The following is a 15,517-nucleotide window of genomic DNA, read 5'->3' on the forward strand; positions in this document are numbered from 1 at the left end:
GTGTGTCCTCAAAGGTGAAAGTAAGTCAACTTAATTTCTTTTCAGCAATACTATACCTTCAAAAAGATAAATTATTAACAATTCTTTGGTTTTTATAGTAACTTAGATATAGAAGAGGCTCATAATACAGTCTAAAAGTCTTCCCTCTGAATGTTTCAGAATTTAAATATTTTCCTCTAAGTTTAAAATAGTGCTTACAAAGGAGGAGGCTGCAATGCTTGGTAAGAAATGTATGCATTATCCTGCCCATGTAATTGTAGCCCCTCTGTACAGTATGTTCTCAAATAAAATAAAATAAAATTTTAAAAAAAAATAGTGCTTAAAAACCTTCAGCATAACGCAGGCCAGTAAATAGTTATTAATCATATTCATGGTTCTTCAGAAAAATGTATAAATATCCAAACAAGCCTCAATTTAGTTCAGATCCAGATACACTATCAAGGTTAGTATCAGGTCAGATTTTGCATCCAATTTTTATATTTAGAACCTTGTAGACTTAGATGAAAGACTATAAACTCAAACTGAAAAAAAATCAGGAAAAAGAAACGTTTGACCCAGCTTAAAACATAGCAGATTAGGCAAAAATTATCTTACCTTTTAAAAGCTTCAAGGTTAACAGCAGAAATTGTAAATTGTTTTCAACAATAAGTTACACACACTGTATTATGGAAGTTTAACTCATTTTTTAAAAAATGAAATGTCTATTATGTCATGACATGAAATAAAACCCACAAATGCTTTGTATTCAAAATCGTAAATGTACAAAACAACAACAACAAAACATTACTTAACCAGATACCTATGGTTCACAACTATAATCCTAGCTACTCAGAAGGCTGAGATCTCAAGATTGTGGCTTGAATCCAGCCAGGCAGCAAAGTCCATGAGACTCTTAACTCCAAATAAGTACCAAAAAAGCCAGATATGAAGCTGTGGCTCATTTGGCAGAGCACTAGTCTTGAACAAATGGACACTACCCAGCCCCTGAGTTCAAGATCCTTTATTATTAATAGAATCCTGCAATTGATTTGTTGTCCAACTGATGGATTGAGAAAGAATGCTTATGTTAAGAAAAATTATATGTTTTCTTGAAAGCAGCAGTCTTGTGGTGAAGAACATAGCCTTTGGAGCTGACATACTCATTCCAGCTCCAACCTTTAGTCACTTTAAAAAAGCTAGTTAACTCTCTCTTGTCTCAATTTCCTCATCTATGAACAAGGGAAATGACAAATCCTTACCATATAGCTGTTGGAGATTTAATTTTTAAATGCTAACAAAAATTAAAAGTAAACTTAGTCATAGGAAGATCCAATAAAAAAAATGGGTTATATTTACAGCTACTAATCAATAGTTTCTATGAACTTCCTTTCTAACCCAGACTGAGACTTTACATAGGTTTTTAAAACTTAAGGCAAAGCCCATATCAAAATAAGCAGGGAGGTTGGGATAAAGCAGAGAGAGGTAGAAGAATGAAGGGAGATTAGAGGGGAGAATAAAGGTAAGAATTCATTGTGTATACCACAGAAGTGAGAATAAAAGGGAAGGAGGAAATTAAGATGTTGAAGGAATGACACAGATCAAGATGCACTGTATACAGAAACTGCTTTGCTAAATAGCAAAAAAAATCCCACAAAACTTCAATACATAACCTAAATATAAAAGGGAAAAAAGGGGTGAGTTGGGAGGGCAGATATAAATGTTGATAGGGGTGACATGGGTCAAGACGGTGAATGGCAACTCCTTTGGACAACTACTTAAAGGTAATAATACATTTAAAAATAAATAAATCAAGCAATTGTACATATGAAAAAAATAAACATATACTTCCCTTGAAATCCATAAATTAAAAGTTAGCATATGTACCTGTTATAATATCTAGTAAGTATTACGTGAATTTTTAATTCCTGTTAAGGATAAAAATAGCCCCAAGAAAGTTTCTGTAAAAAACTGTAACTAGTAGTTTATATGTATGGGTATGCTCATTAAGAACATTTGGTAAATCAAAGTATCTAATTTCAGATAGATCACTGAGTGTCTCAGCAACAGAAACAAACAACTTCAGTCAATATATAATCTGAAAAAGTACTGCATGAGACCTTACCTATCTTCATCTTTGTCATAAAGTTGGTAATAGTCTCCACAGCCATTCCAAAAGTTGTTACCCCGTTCTTGCGTTCCTACTGTGGCTCCACTTCCTGGTGTTACATTGCTATGTTCTGTTTCCCTTGATGTAACTCTTGAGTAAGGTGGATCCAAAAACATACATTCATGTTCTCCATCAAATTCTTCACACTTTATTAAAGAATCATCCCCGATGCATTCCTCAACTTCCAAAGCTTCCCTCCATCTTTGTACACTTCTTTGTTTGGCCTCATGCCTGTTTGAACCTACTTCCTGATCCACTTGGCTTGAACTTATCACTTTCCTAACTTTTGGCCTTACTACCTGTTCAGGAGAACTTCTACAGTTGCTGTCCCTATCACCTGCATTTTGTTCACTACAAATATGCCCTGGAACACAGGCTGCATCTTCAGGAGAATTTTCTGTCTGTTTTTCCTCATGGTCAATATTATCTTGTGTCTTTCTAACAAATTCATCTTCAGAAGAGGACTGTTGAAAGTCCTGCTTGCTCTGATGGATAAACTCAGCATCATCAGTAGAACTTTTCATTGATGGTGTGCAATCTAACTCTTCAAATTCCTCTCTTATCTCACAGTTAAAAGCCGGAACTGGCAGTGAAAGACCAGTGAATACTTCTGCCTCACCATTTTCCAGCCCCATTACTGTACTGCCTAATGCTTCCTGATATCCACCACTTTCCACAACTTCTGCAGAAAGTTGAAGACAGTCAGTTTCCTCTCCATGGTTGCCAACTGGATCATAAGAGTCAGTATAAACCAATGCAATTCCATTCTGGACATTTGAGACATTACAAGCTCCTGGAATATATGCTGTATCAGAGTGACTGTGAAGATTTATACTGCTTCCTAAGGTATCCTTGCCTTCCTGACTATGATGCTCTGTAGCAAAGGATGAATTGCTCTCAACAATTTGGTTCAACGCTGTACCACAAGTGGGAGTTCCTGTTTCACTATTTTCAAATATAGGTTCATCAGATAAGGAAGAATGAACTTGATCCAATGAACTGGAACCTTCAGAGACAAAGGAAAACATTTTGTAGGGATTAATTTAGATCAAATAATATGTAATTACTGAACTTAGTAGAAATCACACCAATTATTACCTACTTGAAAATATAAGTAAATTTATTTGGCAACTGCTTCTATGATCTTTAATTGAACTGGTACCACAGAATGGTTACCCTATGAATTCATTTGTCACCCAGTTTCCTCTCCCTTCTTTCTTTTGGAGACAATTTTTCATCTAAATCCTAATTCTTAAAATCTTCCACAAGACATAAAAGAGAAGTGAATATGATACAGAATGAAAAGCTTAAGTGGAGTCATAGGTAAACACTCTGCACAGTACCCTGTTAGTCTCCAAATTAACCTCCATTTAGTAATATAGACTAAAAAAAAAGAAAAACTTCAAATGTATTTATGGCTGATGTAATAACACATCACAAATCTAAGAGAAATGAGGCTCTAATTGTGTTTTAATGTTAATTCAGAGTATTACATCTTAGAGTCTAGATATGTATTTGATTTCTATCCTCAAAACATACTGTTATTATACATCTAAAATGAATTAACTTTTAATGTTATATTGCTATAATTGAAAAATAATGAACAAGTCAATATACTCTTTTTGCCATAGTAAAGATTTTGAGACATGAACAAAATCAAATCTATCTATAGATTATACATAATTTCTTTCATTACTATTAACTTAAAAATTAAAAAGACACTGAGATTTGCTCCATAAGAATCTGTAAGTTATAAAATAACTAAACTTTAATTGCAAGAACACTTTATTGGAATTACTGGCTAGTAAAAAATTTTCTAGATATATCAAGTTTGCTTAGAACCAAAAAGAGAAACTGAGTCTAGTCCAAAAAGTATAGCAATAGAACATGAATATCTGCAAAACACACATTTCAAACCACTGAATAATTTAGAAATTTTAAATGGCTATTATTTGGCATGGTATTTTACAAAATGATTATAAAAATGAACTAGCTAGGCTGAATTACTTAAAATATTGAAAAAAGTTATTTAAATATAATATGAGAGTAGAGGCTGAAAAATGATTTCTAGCTAACAGATGTGACATAACTATAGTTACATTTTTGTGATTGGCTATATTCTAATTTATTTTTTGTGTAAATATAAGTATTATTTGTGTAAATATAAGTATTATGATATAAGTACTATCAAGTTCCATAAAAAATTTAAAATAGCATTTATTGACATAAAATGAACTATATTCATAGTCAGACACAAAAAAACCCTTATTTATTAATATAATTACATGTTATATACCTGAGGAATTTTCCTTTGGAACATCATCCAGTTCCAATACTTCGTAGTCATCAAAAGCCCGACCTAAGTTTCTTTCATGCCTGGTCATACATGGTTTAAAACTGACATATGCATGTCTTCTTCCATATCGCCTGCCTGTAATTGTCTGATATCCTCCTGCTGGTTTGGGCCAAGCACCCTTGTTGGATTCTTGATCCATCACTAAAATGAATGAATGAATGAGTGAACAACTACTGGGGGGAAAGCATATATACTATTATTAAACAAATCAAATAGCTCTTATGTTCTAAATTATATCAACATCAAGTACATTTTACTACTACTGTAAAACATTTTTCTTAGACATTTCATAAGAAGACATTTGATTGTAATTGAACATAATGAAATGAATTCTTCACACTAGATAAACATGAAATAAGAAATATAATAAGAGTAGGTGGTCTTCTGTGTGTCAAAATATCTTTTGATTCCTTTGAGGTATTTTAGATTTTTTTTTTTTTTGGTCGGTCGTGGGGCTTGAACTCTGGGCCTGGGCGCTGTCCCTCAGCTCTTCAGCTCAAGGCAAGCGTTCTACCACTTGAGCTACAGCGCCACTTCCGGTTTTCTGGTGGTTTATTGGAGATAGGAGTCTCACAGTCTTTCCTGCCCGGGCTGGCTTTGAACCGCGATCCTCAGATCTCAGCCTCCTGAGTAGCTAGGATTACAGGCGTGAGCCACCAGCACCCGGCTGGGATTTTAGATTTTTATACTGAAATCTACCAGAAAAGATTTTGCATATGACAAATTATTACAGTGTCAAAACTGTTTATGAGCTAGACAATGATCATCCAAATTACCAAGTACCTTCCATATAATTATTCAATCCACATTAGAAGAGTTTATTATTAGCACATGATGTGATGAACACATTCTTGTCAAAGGCTACAGGTAATCACTTCAAATTGTATTTATACCACAAATACAAATATAGTCCAATGCTTAAAGTTAGATAAAATTATCTAATAGTGAGGCAATACAGACCCATGCCTACAATCCCAGCTACTTATGAGGCTAAGATCTGAGGATTGCAGTTTGAAGCCAGTCCCAGCAATAAAGTCCAAGACATTCTTATCTTAAATTAACCACAAGCAAACTGGAAGTGGCTCTGTGGTTCAAAGTGGAAGATCACTAGCCTTGAGCAAAAAATCTCAAGGACAGTACCCAGGCCCTGAGGAAGTCCCAGGAGGGATCTATCTATCTATCTATCTATCTATCTGAAAAGGATTAAGGGTAATGTAACACACATTCAATTCCATCTTTGAAAACTATGATTGAATGTTATATATTACCTCAAAAAAGCTACCAACATTTTAACAATTTAAATATTCAGTTTTGATGACTGAATGCTGAATAAACAGTAGCATCTAAGTTTGTCCAGTCAAATATGTATTACATATGCTATGCCGGAATCAAACATTTTTCTCACAATAAATAATATATAGTCAATAAGTGGAACAGTTTCATATTTGTTTCCTAACATTAAAATAAGAAATATAATAAATTCCAAGCACAAATAAGAAAGAAATGTATTTATAATACAATATCAAGTGTGAAATTATTTTATCTGCTCAGCAATCCTCAGGTAGAGACTGTATTCTAATAACTGACAAAATTAAACTAAATTAAATTAAATGTCCAGGTTACTTGTCCAATAATCTAAGAAGCAATCCAAAGAAATAATATCCAAATTAACCAATCCAAAGAAATAATATCCAAATTGGAATCAGCAACAGAAGCCAAGGCTATCAAAAAGTATCAGAAATTTACCTACTTGTATACTAAAAGCTAGAAATTAACCTTTACTAAGATAATGTATCAGATGATGATTTGCCATATATGGTACTCAAGGTATCTAGACAGAAAAACAAGCAATCCTTAATTTGGAAGAAATGACACCTTCCTTACCTGATGGCTCTTTTTCAGTGTACTGAGACATATGGTAATTTCTGTGTGCCTATTTCAGTAGAATTGTGGCTGTGGTTTGAGGTTTACTCACACAATGGATGAGCTGCAAAAGATTCCTACAAAGATACAACATATTGAACAGGATTAGTAATAAAAGCACAAAACATAAATGGCAAAGATGATGCAATACTATCTAAAATAGAGGATCAGGAAAGTATTAATTCTAGATCCAAATACTAACCTAGCAGGAATCACTTTATCACTTTAACTAGAATGTTTGACACAGACTATTTTTAAAGGAACAAAAAAGAAAAGCATAGATGTGGGATGTATATCTCTGAGTAAACTTACAAAAGCCTTGTTTTATTTTTACCTCAATGTACTGTGCCTATTATATTGGCTAACACAATATGTATTAAAACAGCAGCTGGAAAAAAATGAAGCATTGTTTCCTAAGTGGCTGGCTCTTGGCAGGAACTGTCAGTAATAAATAAGACAATTTGCTTTTTTGAAGCTTGGCAATATAATGGGGGTGGGGAGGTAGCCATCTTAAGTACAACTCCAGTTGATATTTAAGCAAGCTCAGTAGTATAATCTTCTCTTGTTATTTGGCCCTACAGATTATGTGATAACTCTAACAATGTGTGATATGTAAGATTAGAATAAAAAACATTATACTTTCCTCTTTGCTATCTCTCAGCTCATTGCCTCTGGAAGAAGCCAAATGCTTTATCATGTGATCATACCTTCATAGTCCAATGCAAAGTGGTGATCAAGTGCCAAAAGTCACTGAGTTCTACTGTCAGTTCAGTCAATCTTTCCCATAACTATGTTCCCTGCCTACAATTTCACTCTAACTTCATGAGAAACCTTGAGTTAAAAACCACTCAGCCTGAAGTGGCGCTATAGCTCAAGTGGTAGAGTGCTAGCCTTGAGCTGAAGAGCTCAGGGACAGCACCCTGGCCCCACAGTTCAAGCCCCACAACTGACAAAAAAGAAAAAAGAAAAACCACTCAGCCAGGCTGCTTATGAATATCAGGCCTACAGAATCTGAAATAATAAAACAGAACTACTAAGTTTACTGCAGAATAACAAGTTATCTAAGTTACTCTGAGGGTCATACATATACAATGTAAAAACGTGTTTTCTATTGGATTTTCTAGGCTTCTACCAACTGACAGTACAATAGTTTCATTTTTAATACTATCATAGTAATCTTTTTTTCCCTTTAGAAGATCTATTTTTATTACCAACATGGACAATAAACTAGTAGATAACAATATCCAAATATAGAGGTTATTATTTGTTGATAATATCAGAACTGCTGCTAATAACCTACATTTCCTATCACTTAATACTCATTAAATACTACCTGATCAGAACACTTACTTTAGCCATGACTTAAAATTTTAGATAGTACAAGATAGACAAACCAACCAAACTCCCAAAAGAATTTTAACCTAGCAATTGGATCTGTAGCAGTGAAACTACCCATTGAGAACCAAAAATATCTTACTCTGTCTTTAAAAAGAAACAAATAGAATTTGTCTTTGTCTTTTCTGTTCTTTCAATTCCATTAGAATATGTCTTAGGAAAACCTAAGACATATTCTCTAAAAATGTTTCCTAAAGTTTTTCTTAAGATCAACTTGTCTGCTTGCATTAATTTTTAATACAAAAAGAAATCAATTATGTACACAGAATTTTTGATAATATATACTTATCAGCACACAAGACTTATAGTAAAGAAAAATATTGCCAGATGGCTGTTTCATATATGTTGGAATCAACCACATTCTCACTCTTGCAAATTGTTTTCAATCTTTTGGTACAGTTCTTGTAATTATTCCTTACATGTTCCATATTCTATCTGCAGAGTTCTTATATCTTGTACTCTCAAGCATACATGGTTACTTATACATACACACAACTGAAAAACTGTCCAAGAGATCTTGTTTTCTAACTAATGGCTACACAATAAATAAGTGCTAAGGTGATATAGTTACTACTATAAACAATTCAACCCATCACTAAAACCAACTGCAATCCTTTTGTACAACTACTTAATAATAGTTCCAATCTCAATGAGCAATGCAAGTTTAATACTGCATTATCTTAATTTCATGTGATAGTTAATATTTATTAAAATTCATGAGCATAGAATTTAATGAAATTGAGAAGAATAAATTAATGTAAACTTAGTATCAATATTTTAAGTCAAGAGCAGGAGGGGGTGAGATATGATGTGCAATGTCAAACAAGACATTGCCCCAACCTCTTGACATTTCCAAAAGATGACCTATTCTTTGTAAACTAAAACTATCAAGTATTTTCTTAAAAACAAAAACCTAATTGTAAAAAGCAAGTGATACACTACTATCAATTCCTATTAGTTGGAAGTTACAGGTTACTAGAAAAATTTTAAGATACATACCTACCAAACCCCATAAATGAACAACTGTAAAAATGGTAATGAGACATGTTCAAATGGCAGTAATTAATTTAAAATGTACAAATAGGCTGGACACCCAGGGGCTCATTCCTGTAATCCTAACTACTCAGAAAGCTGAGGATCTGAGGATCAATTAAAAGACAGACCCAGTAGGAAAGTCTAAGAGACTCTTATCTCAAATTAATACAACAAAAGGCTAGAAGTAGAGCTGTGGATCAAGTGGTTGAGCTGTACAAGCCACGAGCAAAAAATGCTTAGGGACAATGTCAAGGCCCCAAGGTCAAGCCCCAGGATGAAACAGGAGATGGGAGTACAAATAGGTAGATGTAGCTGCAATGATAGGGTACCAGCCAAGAGTACATTGTTTAAGGCCCAGAACCACCACATACACCACACATACACACACACACACTCTCTCTCTCTCTCTCTCTCTCTCTCTTTCTCTGAAATGAGTTTGATATTCTTGGAATACATAAAGATAATCTGATAAAAGGTGTTAAAGAAGACAGCTAAGTGTGTTTAAATATTACTCTTTTGCACACCACTGTAAAAGAGGAACAGTAAACTCTAAATTGATGAGTGAAAATTACGTTAAATCATAACTCAAACATATACTATGTCATTAGAAATATCGAAAATAAAAAATGTTACATTTCAACATTGAAAACTGTCACTTCTAATGTGTTACAATAAAGAAACTAACTTGCTAAATGTGTGTAAATCATCAAGCTGTCAAAAAATTCAGATATTATATAGAGAGAAACACGATAAATGAGGTGAATGGCACATACCCAACACATTAGAACAGTAAAGATTTTCATTTCCTAGAAATAAAAGGGAACGAAAGACAAATTACAATGAAAGAAACCTACCAATTCATTAAAAAAAAAAATTAAAAGTATTCCTCAAACTTACTCCTCATTAGGAAAACCTCTGACTCAAATGTGATGCAAGTAAAAAGGCTTGGGCCATCCTCATTCTACCCTCCAAGGAGATGCCCAGATCAAATCAGTTCAGAATAAAGTACCAAGAGATTTATTTTTATGTCAGTGAAAAGAAAAACCAGGGATCTATAGGAAATAAGACATTTCAGTTACCAAAACATAAAATTTCATTTTATCATGCCATAAAAATGATGCATAAAATAAACTTAAACCCTATAATGTGTGCAAATTACAAAAGAAAGCATGTGTGAGATGTGAATGGAAATACAGAATGTGGCAAAATGCTGAAGCAAGAAGATAACTCTATCTGCACTTCCTTGTACTTGATATTTGAAAAGTTTTGTAAGAAAATCCTTTACTTTTCTTCCCTCCAATAATCTGAAGACTTACATAATGATTTTATGTGTTATATGTTTTTCTGGGTGGTACATCATTGTAGAAGGCTCTCTCAAGCACCTTCTAGGTCATTAACTCCTAGCTACTGAAATCACTTTCTGCCTTCCATCAGTTCAGATTAATTCCTTCTGCCCTAAACTTCCTATAAGTGGAATTATTCAGTATAAACTCATTTGAGTCTGTCTACTATCACTTAATACATTTCTGGGATTAATTCATGTTGCTATAAACGTAAGTTTATTTTCACCTTTCATAGGTATATACAAAGCTGAACTACTCATTTGAAGTGCCAACTTTTGAACATTTAACAGATATTAGTTTTTCCCACCATCAACATAACAGAAATAGGTTGGTTTTCTTATATCTATGGTAAACATGATACTGTCACTTTTTAATCTCAGACATTCTGAAATAATAAGCACAGTTTATTATTACATTTCCTAGATGACTTCATTCATGAAGAACTCACATCTTTCTATACATTCAAACAAACAAACAAACAAACAAACAGAAGCTAAATACTGGTGGCTCACACCTGTAATCCTAGCTATTCACGAGGCTGAGATCTGAGGCTTCTGGTTTGAAGCCAACCTAGGCAGAAAGTCAGTGGGACTTTAATTTTCTCCTGCTTACCACTCCCCACTCCCCACTCCCCCACCCCTCTATGAGACTCTTATCTCCAATTAACTACCAAAAATCTGGAAGCAGAGCTATGGTTCAAGCAGTAGAATACTAGCCTTGAGCAACAAAATCAGGGACAGTGCCCAAGCCCAGAGTTTAAGCCCCAGGACCAGTACAAAAAAATAAAATAAAATAAAAATGGGGTTATCTTTTTCACTGTGACTTATAATTTTTTTCAATGCAAATCATCAATAAGATTTTTTGTGAACATATTCAACCATGGAGAGCCTTGTCCCTTTAATGTTTTCAAAGACAAATTCTGAACTTTATGTAGTGTACATATTTTGTGTCTTGTCTATCCCAAGATCATAAAGGAGGTACTCTCATATATTTTCCTTTTAAAGGCACTGAGGTTTCAACTTAAGGCTTCAATCTTGACAGGCAGTTTGCTCTCTTTTGAGCCCTCTGCCATTATTGTTTTTGCTATTTTTCCAATAGGTTCTTACATGTATGCCATGTAATTGTCATGGGGCTTGATCTCAGAGCCTGGGCAGTGTCTCTGAGCTCTTTTTGCTCAAGGCTAATGCTCTTCCACTTTGAGCCACAGCTCTATTTCCAGCTTTTTGTGCTTAACTTGAGACTCAAAGAGTTTCCTGCTCTGAATGGCTTGGAACAGCAATACTCAAATCAAAGTCTCCTGAGTAGCTAGGATTATAGGTGTGAGCCACTGGAGCCTGGCCAGGTTTCTTGAGAAATACTGACGACTGTTTTTTTTAATTCTCTGAGAGAATCTGTGTGTGAATTTGCCATTAAATCTTAAATTAGCATAAGATTTTTCAGTGACACTATTTTGAGCTTGGGGGTTTTCATTTTAGAAAGGTTTGCATTTAAGTTGTCAGAGTAAAATTATTGAATTTTCTTATTAGTACCAGTAGGATCTGTAATGATTGCTCATTTATTTTTATTTTTAGTCATTTGTTTACTTCGTTTTTCCTTAACCTTCATTTTATAGAAATCTCAATAAACTATGAAAAATCTTATTCCACTACCTTCTATTTTTTATACTACCACTGCTTCCTTCTTTCTCCATTTTGGGGGAGTTAATTTGTTGTTCATTCAAGAACTTGACACTACTAACTTCCAGATCTTTTTTTTTTTTTTAAATAATAGGGTAAGACCTTATATTTGCTGGTCAAATGCTCTACCACTTGAGCCTTTCCTCTGCTCCTCCCCAAGTATTACTAATTTATTCAAAACACTTTAAAATCACTTCTCTGCATCATTTTAATTGCACTCCATAAATTCTACCATTTAATATTTCATTTTTCAGAAAATGTCTTCTAATTTCCATAGTAACTTTTTTTTATCCAATCTACAAGTTTTTTGGAGCCTTTCTAATTATTTTTCTCACTAAGCTAGAGTTTAACTTCATAATGGTTATAAAATGTAAGCTATATAATTCAAATCCTGTGAACCCTCATAAAATGAGATATTTTTATGGCTTTGGACTTTTGTTTTATTGCTTTAGTGTTTTGGGTGTTTGTTGGTCCTGGGGCTTGAACTCAGGGCCTGGGTGCTATCCCTGAGCTTTTTTGTTCAAGGCTATTGCTCTACCACTTGAGCTACAGTTCCACTTCCAGATTAGAATATTTTGCCAGTACACTTTCAAATGTGGTTTTCAGTTGTTAGATATGATGTCATGTAAAAGTCATATAACTGAAGTTGCTTAAACCCTGTCATTCAAACTTTCTATTCCTTTGCAAATATCTTTGTTTCAGTCCTTTAGATGTTTACTTTTAAAATCCCTAACTATGAGTTCAGACCTTTCCTCTCAGTTATGTTAACTTTGGATGGTATGATCTTTCTTCCTTCCTTTCCCTCTCCCTCTCCCTCCCTTTCTCTATTTCCTTGCCTTTCTTTTCCTTCCTTCCTTCCCTTCTCTTCCTTCCTTCCCTTCTCTTCCCTTCCCTCCTTCCTGTGTGTGGTAATGGGGTTTAAATTCAGAACCTGAAACTTTGGCAATTTTTGCTTTAGTCATTTTTTTTAAAAAGGGTCTAACATTTATGCCATGATGCCTGTGCTGATATTCTATTTATGCTTCCCACATATCTGTGAATCACCATGACTACCTTTTATTTGTTGAGATGGGATATCAGCAACTTTTTAGCAGAAACTGGGATGATGGCAGTTTGAAGCTAGTCTAGACAAAAAGAGTGAGACCCTTCCCCACTTCAACAACAAGCAAGTTAGGAATGGTGGTGCATGCTTGAAATTCCAGCTATAGTTAGGAGTGTCACAGTCTGAAGCCAGCTCTGAACCACAAATGTGAAAAGTAACTAAAGCAAAAAAAGGTGTGTGTGTGTGTGTGTGTGTGTGTGTGTGTGTGTGTGTGTGTGTGTGTGTGTGTGTGTGTGTGTGTGTGTGTGTGTGTGTGTGTGTGTGTGTGTGTTTAGTAGCAGAATACCTTGCAAGCACAAGGTCTAGTCTTGAGTTCAAACCTTAGTACTACTAAAATGTATATGTATGTATGTGTGTGTGTGTATATATATATATATATATATATATACACACGCGCTCACACACACATACAGAAAAAAAAACTCAGTAAGAGTTCAACTAGTGTATAGAATGTAGAAAAGTATTCCCAATAAGAAATTCTGGATGATTAAAATCCCATTTCTTAAAGCCATCAAACTATCTAGTCTGAAACAAGAAAAACTGGCCTGTCTCTTCAACGACAGAAAGACTGGTTCACTTGTGAAAAATAAGAGTAAAAGTTATCAAAGCACACAAATGGCTAAGAAATATCAGCTGGCCAGGTGCTGGTAGTGCATTCCTGGAATTCTACTACTCAGGAGGCTGTGATCTGAGGATGGCAAATTGAAGCCAACCCAAGCAGGAATGTCAGTGAGTCGGCGCTTCTCTCTAATATACCACCAAAAAAAGAAGTGGAACTGTGGCTCAACTGGAAGAATGATAGCCTTGAGCTCATAGCTCTCAGACAGCACATAGGGCCCTGAGTTCAAGCCCCAGGAATTGCTAAAGTATAAACTAGAAACAAGAACAGAAATCTGAGAGTTGCAGAAATGTAAAAAGTTGGGGCTTATTCACACATCTTTTCCTTAGTTCTCTATTAAAAGCTCACACAGACTGAGAAAAAAGGTTGAGAGGCAAAAGGCCATCTTTCAATGATGTCAAAAGAGTAACTGTCAATGAAGGAAAGGAGTGAAATCCTAACTAAATCCTTCTCCCCTGCAGAAGAAAATAAAAGCTAACATTACATGAAAAGGGAAGCAATCATTGTGCTACATTGTGTTCAAGGTTTGGGAGAAGAAGGAAAAGGCCTTTACTCTTGAAAAAAGACCATAGTCCAGACTCCTATCTAGACACCATTAGAGATCTCCTGGCACTGTGAAAGGATCTATAAATTTCCTTACTGAAAACCTACAAAAGAAAAGGAGGTAGAGTTTAGCTATCATGGGAAGGAATAGGTACAGATCACTGCCCTATTTACAAGACAGACATGTGGCTTATGAAACACAGAGCATGAGTTAAGAAGACAGTAATTATCTCTCTTCATTCCTGTCTAGTAAGCATAGCCTGTTGTTTGGGGGAAAATGATAACTAGTAGAAAGACTTTTTCTACAGAAGTATAGGCACAAGGAAAAAGTTAAAAGCTGAGGGCAGAGTAGTAACTTCAAGATCTGATATTTCAGGTGCCACTAAGCACATGGTAAATGGTGCATTAAAAGTGACCACAGTGAAGCAGAGTGCCATTGGCTCACACCTGTAAACCTAGCTACTGAAGAACCTGAGATTTAGGAATCTCTGTTCAAAGCCAGCCCAGGAAGAAAAGTCTGTAAGATTCTTTTCTCCAATTAACCAGCAGAAAGCCAGAGGTGGAGCTCAAGTGGTAGAGCACTAGCCTTGAGCAAAAACCCCAGGTACAGTACTCAAACCCAAAGGTAAATCCCAAAGACTGGCATTAAAAAAAAAAAAAGTGATTAGAGTGAAAACAGGATCTAAACCAGCTCAACAGTTCCCCCACATTAGGATCCTAGCAGATAAAGAAGCACAGACACAGCCAGAATAAGAACTATTCACCAGTCCACTGACCAGCCCACAGCACTATTCATAAAATAAAAACTACAAGACAAAAAAAAAAAAAAAACTTAAAAAAAAATGTTGAGACGAAGCAATAAACAAACCCAGGGATAGGACCAATCAGAAAAAGTGAAAATTATTATTACCCTGATAAAATATGACTATTCTAGCAGAAAACATGAGGAATTTAACAGATGTGAACATGAAAATGTAAAAACAAACAAACACTGGAAGTATTCTGTAGTCAAGGAAACTCAATGAGCTTAGAGATACCTAATAACAAAGTACGCACACCTAAATACAAAAATACCACAAGTGGTACAGCACTATCCTTAAACACAAAGAGTTTCAGATATAGTGCGCAGAGAAGGGAGGGGAGAGGAGGGGAGAAAAGGAGCAAAACAAGACAGACACTAAAAACTGGCATTATCTTTTATATGAGGGAAAAAAATTATGAAAAATGCTACATGCAGCAAATATCTTTCAAAAGAACAACTCAAAGTATTACATGGCCAATGACTCAAAGTATTTCATGGGCAATCTGAGAAATTTTCTCATCAGCAGATCTGAGCTGCAGGAAATGTGAAAGAGGGCGCTTCAAGTCAAAGGACAAAC

At 34.7% G+C, this 15,517-nt stretch overlaps 1 protein-coding gene across 3 annotated transcripts in view; it reads right to left on the minus strand.

Annotated features, from left to right (window-relative positions):
- Positions 1–15,517, minus strand: part of Pja2 (praja ring finger ubiquitin ligase 2) — a 91,056-nt gene that overhangs the window by 35,778 nt on the left and 39,761 nt on the right. For all 3 annotated transcript variants that reach the window (XM_070036024.1, XM_070036026.1, XM_070036023.1), the window contains exons 2-4: positions 6,387–6,502; positions 4,443–4,643; positions 2,102–3,152 (exon numbers count right to left, since the gene is read on the minus strand). In XM_070036024.1, coding sequence (XP_069892125.1) covers positions 2,102–3,152; positions 4,443–4,643; positions 6,387–6,417 — 1,283 coding nt within the window. In that variant the 5' untranslated portion in view covers positions 6,418–6,502. The remainder of the gene's footprint in view (positions 1–2,101; positions 3,153–4,442; positions 4,644–6,386; positions 6,503–15,517) is intronic.

Source organism: Dipodomys merriami, unplaced genomic scaffold (assembly GCF_024711535.1).
Source record: "Dipodomys merriami isolate MVZ:Mamm:240054 unplaced genomic scaffold, mDipMer1.0.p SCAF_27, whole genome shotgun sequence".
In the NCBI taxonomy this organism is placed as follows: domain Eukaryota; kingdom Metazoa; phylum Chordata; class Mammalia; order Rodentia; family Heteromyidae; genus Dipodomys; species Dipodomys merriami.